This window comes from Taudactylus pleione, unplaced genomic scaffold, assembly GCF_031769625.1.
Source record: "Taudactylus pleione unplaced genomic scaffold, aTauple2 ptg000043l, whole genome shotgun sequence".
NCBI lineage: Eukaryota > Metazoa > Chordata > Amphibia > Anura > Myobatrachidae > Taudactylus > Taudactylus pleione.
In genome coordinates this window covers 17,121,934-17,129,580 of record NW_028284445.1, presented here as the reverse complement: position 1 = coordinate 17,129,580, position 7,647 = coordinate 17,121,934, and the positions used below count along the sequence as shown (strand labels likewise).

General features: G+C 39.6%; 1 protein-coding gene across 1 annotated transcript; it reads right to left on the bottom strand.

The window, feature by feature from the left end:
* Positions 1–816: 816 nt before the first annotated feature.
* GPR12 (G protein-coupled receptor 12) lies at positions 817–7,242 on the bottom strand. The gene is made up of 2 exons (XM_088460281.1): positions 6,913–7,242; positions 817–6,257 (listed from the first exon to the last, which is right to left on the bottom strand). The coding sequence occupies exon 2, from the start codon at positions 6,246–6,248 to the stop codon at positions 5,250–5,252; it is 999 nt and encodes a 332-aa protein (XP_088316407.1). The 5' UTR covers positions 6,249–6,257; positions 6,913–7,242; the 3' UTR covers positions 817–5,249.
* Between the last annotated feature and the right edge of the window lie 405 nt (positions 7,243–7,647).

The following is a 7,647-nucleotide window of genomic DNA, read 5'->3' as shown; positions in this document are numbered from 1 at the left end:
GCCTAATTTATATGGATGTGTATATGAATGCAGTGCTATTAAAACATAATGATATAAGTATGATAGATGAAATAAAGTCCATCTCAATGTCCCATTATTCATAACTAATTTAGGACAAAAATGAAGTCCTAAAGAGTGGTATTTTAGGAGAAAATATGAAAAACCTGATTGTATTTAATGAAGCGGGAGGAGTGAGTCCAAAACAGATACTGAGCAAATACAGTCATTTCTTTTGCCAGCATGCACTGAACACCTAAGGGTACCAAGAGCAAGGGAGTGGGTACAGATTATCTTGGCCTGGCAGCATGCACTTTATTTATAATGCCATGTATTCCGATCTGGGCAAGGCCACACATCCCTGGGGCAAGCGATATATCTTGGCGGCCCTGAACAAGCAGCAACCTTGTAAATGACTCTGCAAAGCATCTGCATGAAGGTACAAAGCAGAAGGGGGCACACACCTGTGCATACACATGGCGACCACATTAACAGACCCTCCGATATGAGCCCGTCCACCAGGTAACCAATGCTCTGCTCCTGGACTTCTCACTTAATTTATGACTTCAATCATCTGTGGTGAACTAACTAACTGATGAGACGTGTGATTAATACAAGTGTTTGCAATCATAGATTAATCCAGGAGCAGAGCATTACATGCCTGATGGAAGGAGTTATATACTGTATGTTGCATGTCCACATTTTTTAGCCATTTGCAAATGACCCGTCTAGTCTACAAATTAGTCTATTGCCCTAGAAACAGTTTGTGACACAATCAGCAAAGTCAGAGATTCTCTATTTTGAGACACACCTGCTGAGATGTCCATTTTGCCATTTATTATCTCTTGACAAACAGGTGTTAAAACATAGTGAAAAACACAACCGGAATTATGACAAATAAGTATAAAAAACGAATACAATCTCGTAAAATATATGTCAGGGATGTCAAGATCTAAAAGCTCCAGCAAGTAAATATGGAAATACAATTAGACATTTTCCTGGTTCTGGACACTATCACGAGAAACGTCTGTCACATTCAGTCCTGCTCTGAATCTTGTGTTTAAATATTGCTAAAGGACACGATGACCACAAACGGGTTTTTGGCAACACAGAGAACAGAACAGCAAAATAGGATTTTTTTTTTTTTTTAACAATGCCTCAAATACTTATGCAAGCACAATGTGTAGGTAGAATGCAATGGTCAATATAATTTACCAAAATGTTTTTAACACATGAATTGATTTTTCTATATGATTTTTTTTTTTTGCATTTGTTATATTTAGAACATTTTTTGCACTTGAAAGACATTACTAAATATTTTTAAGGCTAGTAGGAATAACTTTTACTGTACGTATCTCAAAGCAGTTTTCACATATCTGTTCAACATAAACTGTGATACGTAAAATAGGATTATAAAAATAAATGAATAAGAATTTCACATCCCTCTTTGCAGTCACTCTTACCACACTCTGGATGATGTAAATTCAATTAACCGCAGAAAGATAACATTTTATAGCTGCTCAACTTAACTCGCATTTAGCGGGCTATTTTCAGCATGCTCGCTCCCATGACCCGCACTTTTCGATTAGAAAATGCTTATTGCAGCAGCCGCACGAATATTCTAGTGCGCAAACTGTTGGAAGTACATGAAAAAGTGGGGAAAGCAACCTGAACCCCAGAAAAGTGGCAAATAACATTTGATAACAGTTTAGACAGCTAGAAGTGGGCATAATCAAAGTTTTTGAGGTTCTTAAAAGGTGTCAAAAGGCTAATGTTTACCTTTTAAAAAAATAAAAATAAAAAATAATAGAATGCAGGTGTTTTCACTAAATTAAAGCCTCTACATTATTTTTGGGGGCAGAAAAATGTCTGTGATGTGGTTTTCCATTGTTTTTGAACTATTAGGAAAAATACTTGTAACTCCCATATTCAAGTTCAAAAGCCCCTATTTTGTCAATACAACACCCCAACATATATGTCCAACATAATTAAACAGATTTTCTCAGTTTTTTTTTTAAATAAAATGATCTGAGCAAGGACATGTCATTATTGGCCAAATTTTGCAATTTAATTGTAGACCAACATTTTTACCAGAAAATAAAGATTGTTCCCTAATATTCACATACTCAGGTGATGTAAATTAAAATTAATTTACTCTTACCTGCGTGAGCTTACCACTGCTATTCCAATTGGATAAACATTTTGCGCCCATGTGTTATTGAACCGCGTTAAGCAATTTTTTCAGCCAACTCAAAGCTAATTGAATCTGCCCCAATGTATCAAGAAGGATTAGGTGTCCCAGAGAATTTGCCAAGTAATTAGGGGGACCATATATGATTTTCCAAAGAACGGACAGCTAGTAAATTCGTTGAGTTCAATTAATAGAATGTATTTAACAGAAAATAGTGCAAGAACAATATATGAAGTAACCCCTGAGCATCCAAACCAATTTTAGCATTTATGTGTCTATTTACACATTGCTGGGGGTTATACCTTCCAACATTGGTCTTGGTTAAAATCGAGGAAAGAGCCTCCTCCACTCCCCCCTCTGGTGCACAGGCACCCACTCACAATGGTTACAAAAGACATTCCTACAAAAGATGGCAAAGATGCCGACTGATGTAACAGTCCTCTTAATTTGGGACGGTTCCTTAAAATTTGTGACTGGTGAGTGGTATGATAGTATATCATTGCCATTTCCATCATGTTAAATTATTTCCAGGTACATTTTTTTATTTCCAAGGAGAATCTTTGTCCTACCTCCTTTGGAAGCGAAAGATCTCTGACACTTGTTGCCCTGAAGAATTTAAAATGAATACAGCGCTTACCACAAATATATCAGCAGACGACCAAATAAATAAACCAGCTGTATTGATATCTGCACTGAGAACGGTAGTCATTCAGAGTTTCCCTGGATATAAAAGTGAGAAACCACAGAGGTTCCATTGGCACCTATGCTGGAGAGGAGTGGCGGTCATGAATGTATGTATGGGCGTCACTAGGTATTTAAAGGCCCCATACCAAAAGTTTGTAAAGGCCCCTATGTACCACCCAATGGTGAGAAATGTAAAGAACACATGTAACATTGACAAGGAAGATGGGCCCCCCTCAGCTCTGGGACCCTAAACAGCTGCACCTGTGGTAGTTATGCCCATGTTTGTATGTATGTTTGTGGGGGTGGGGGTATAGAGCAATTACAAAAATGCCAAAATCTCTCGTTTAAACAATAATGTTGCCTGCTATAGGGTGAAGGAGGTATTAGGTTGGGACATGTAAAAACTGATGGACCCACTCAGTGCAAACACTAAAAACATATCTGGAGCAAGAAACAAAATAAAATAGCTCTAGTCATAAAAAAATACATTAAGAAAAGTTACATGTACAGCACCCATTGAGGTGTTTAAAAATCGTGATTTGCAAGATTCCCCAAATAAAACATTGAAATAGCTGCAACGGACTCTCCTCTGACAACCAAGGTGCTACTGATGCTGCCTTTGCTTCAGGCTTGCACTATGTTAGTACATTAGTACTGTATGTCCCTGCAACAATGGCATCTATTAGAGAGACTAATAATTGACAAAATGGCACCTTAAAGAATCGTTCCTCTGCAAAACAGAAAACATGCTAAGAAGACACAGTCCAATTGTCACATTTGATAAATCCTTTTAGAAATTCCCATACAGCGCATATATTTTCTACTATGGAAGAGCGACATGGTTAAGTCCTGATCCGTTTATTTGGTCCTACTTTGCGGCTGATAGCAGCTGAATATGGAAGAAGAAGGAGAGGACTCGTCGTTTCTAATGGTCCTTCAAAGGTTGTTGTTTTTTTTTTAGGAAGGCTCAGTTAAAAAAAAGGACACTTTAACAAGCGAGTATCAAATCAACCCACATTCATCAATACAGCATCACTAAATGAGAAATGTTTAACCCTACTTATCAAAAAGCATTCAATGGTTTCAGATCGAAATGCAATGACTTGCACAATTACCACTTCCAGCGGTGAAACAGTTACTATCACATACACCTTACTGAGTCACAATTTCTATTTTCACTGCACAGTTCCAATTACCACCTCGGAAATGAGACCAGCCGCGCAGGTGTATTTTAATCCCTCGTGGCCTAGCAAAGATGTACATTATCTCCAGGATGTCAGAGCCTATTCTTCATTAGTTACTTATTGCAAAACATTTCCTGGAATAGATTGGAAGAATTTGTCATTTTGGATGCCCTTTCTTCATATGCCATAGTGCGACTATTTTAAAATCAGAGCATAGCAGCTGTCGGGGTGATCCAGGAATTAAGGGGTTCACTTCCGGGTTTGTTACCTCTCAGTTTACACTCAGAATTCCTAAAACACTGAATATGCCTTAAATATAACACAAGGCAGAACCATGATAGATTCGGTTACTCTATATGACATACATTCTCCCGAGTCCTATCACAATAAAAGATTCAGTCCCATTTAGAAGGCCCCATCTAGCCTCTAATCAGTTCCATATTTTTATTTTTTTACCAGCCTTTAAAAGCCGGACTTTTAATTTTAACTGATCATTGATGCATACAATTTTAAAAGAAAATAGGTAAAGATCTTTCTATATAAATGTATTTGTGCTATTCTGATTTTGGCATTCCGGAATTAAAGAAAAGATAATCTATAGAACATAATTTACGTTTGACGATAACAAACATTTACAAAAAGTGCTGGGTAATATTTACATTATAATTGATATACCATATAAATCTTCTAAGTGGGATTGGATCTTGAAGCTAATTTCTGGCTCAACAGGATTATTCTAACAGGGGAAGGGTTCAACACTGTCCCTCTTGCATCATTAGTTCATTGATGATGGGAGTTAGCTTCCAAGGATGGCTGAAGAAGCAAGATTAGAAAAGTGATGTGTTTATAATCTCTGTATATTAATACAGTACAGTAGTTACGCACAGGAATACATGGATTTTTTTTTTTTTACCATTCTCAAAACCACATACCCTGAGTAAACGACACCTCCAGTTTTACATTAGCTCTTTTAGAAATTTTAAATAGATATTGCACAACAGCGCTTTGACCTTATAAATAAATTGATTTCCATTTATGAAATGGACTGATCACTTTAATGCCACGTCCAAGTGATAGCGAGCACATCAATCCTCCAGTGGATTTAAAACGTAGTGATTTTTTTATTTTTATTTCAAATGAACACTCCACCTGTCACAAGAGCACCAACTACTTCCAGCTGAACGTATAACTAATCACACGTCACTGGGCGACCTGGCCCTCTGCGACAAACTAGGCGGGATACAACCACAGCAGATCATCCAAAGGGCTTTCTGGATTTCTTGGTTCCGGAACGCATAAATGACAGGATTGATGATGGAGTTGTAAGTGGCCGGCAGCAGGGTGGCGTAAGTGTAGATCGAAGGGTAGGTGTAATCTGCTATCAGCGAATAAAGGGTGAAAGGCATCCAACAGGCGGCAAATGTCCCCAGTATAATGGCCAAGGTAGATACTCCTTTGCGAGTGGTGACGTAGTGCGAAGTTGCCAGAAAATGATGCTGTAAGGCGATCTGATGAGCGTGCCTCATAACAATTTTACAGATCTGAATGTACAACTGGAGCATGAGTGCAAACATAAGCAAAAAGGAAACAGAGAGGGCGGCAGCGTTATTTTTCGTCAGCGGCCTAATGACGCTACATGTGGATTCATCCCTAAGGCAATTCCAGCCCATTATGGGCAGCAGTCCAACGCACGTAGACGCTCCCCACAGAAAAATAAGCATGACGTACGTGAAGGTGACTGTCCTCTCCGAGTTATACGTCAAAGCATAATAGAGCGATAGGTAACGGTCAACGGTGATGGCCAACAAGCTGCACACAGAGGCACAAAAAGAGGCAGCGATCAGTCCCACTGTGACCAGCTTTGCAGCTTCCGATTGCAGGAGATAGGCGAAAATAAAATTGACGATCAGTCCGACACCTGCTAAGAGGTCTGCCAGTGCCAAGCTTCCTATGAGGAGGAACATGGGGGCGCGCAGGCTCGGATTATGGAAGATAATGAGGACCACGATAGCATTTTCACAGGAGATTAGGGTTCCTGATGTGCACAGGACAATATCCCATGGGTTTACTATGAGCTCTGGCTCTAGCACAGGAATCAGGGAGGAGTCTGCTGCTGTGATATTCTCCGGAGAACTGGCATCTATATGATCCTGAGGCAGCCAGCTTATATTAACCTTCATATCTTCATTCATTTTAACCTTCTTCAATAGAAAAGACAGGGCTTTAATACACCATGGGAGAGCAGTGTAGAATCGTAGCATGCAATGATTCACTCTAGCTGTCAAACTTGGCGTGTGTATGGCAAAAATAATGAATGACAAAATAATTGGACATAGCAGAAAAAAAAAAAAAAAAAAAAATATATATATATATATATATATATATATATATATATAAAGACAAACAACGTGACATTTATTCAAAAGATTCTAAAGAAGTTTAGATTCCAGAGATTTTAATAATGGGACCTAAACCTATATATGAAGTGGTGTGTGTGTGTGTGTAGATAGATAGATAGATAGATAGATAGATAGATAGATAGATAGATAGATAGATAGATAGATAGATAGATAGGAAATCTGTAAGTTAATAAGGGACACTTGCCATTTTGTGCATTTTAGTTTTTTTTTTAGCATCCTCTCTCTCTTAATAACCCTCAAAATACATAAGATAGCAAAGCACCATTAATTGCATGAATGGTGCAGATTTTAGGCAGAGGCAAGCAATTGAATAGAACCATGAAAATAGGATGAGGTACAGAGACAGCATGCATGAGCCCCCCGTGTAGCAGAGGGGGTGGGGGAGGCACTATACATTGTATACAATGATCATTTCAGAATGTACAGTAGTAGTCACCTTGAAATCTTATCGCTGATTCCCGGTTTGCTGATGTCTTTATCGTCCTGAGATGGAAGAAGTTGCTCGGCTGCTGCCCGGCATCGCCTCCCCCTGCAGGGCGATGGGTCTACGGGCTGGAGCTCCCTGCAGAGAGGGGGCTGCAGGTGGAGTGATGATGGGGGTCGGGCTGTCGGCTAGGGCTCCTGGCCGGGCGCACATAGCAGCAGCGAGGACACAGGCTGCAGGATGCCTGATGCTGCGGGAGGCAGAGAGAGAGATAGAGAGCGGGGGACGCGGCTCGGGCACAGCTGCGCGATCCCGTCTGCGGCCGGCGCGGTTCCGCCTTCCGCCGATATTGTACTGCAGTCTGCTGCTCAGGGAGGGCTCATTTAGGCGATCATTAATAGTAGGTAACCCATTCGTGGCCTCACAACCCGGGTATACAGCAGGGGCGAGGTTGGAGCACAGCTATAAATTATTTAGGTCACCATTTACATACAGTATACATTATTTACCCTCGTTCGACACAGCAATTACATTTTTTGCAATACTTCAGTTGGTTCCTCTTATTTTATGTCTCTATCCATCTATATCCATCCATCTCTATCTATCCATCTATCTATCTATCCAACCATATCTATCTATCTATCTATCTATCTATCTATCTATCTATCTATCTATCTATCTATCTATCTATCGGGTACATACGGGGGGTTACTTACCCCAGTATGTACTTAGAAATGCGATTAAAAT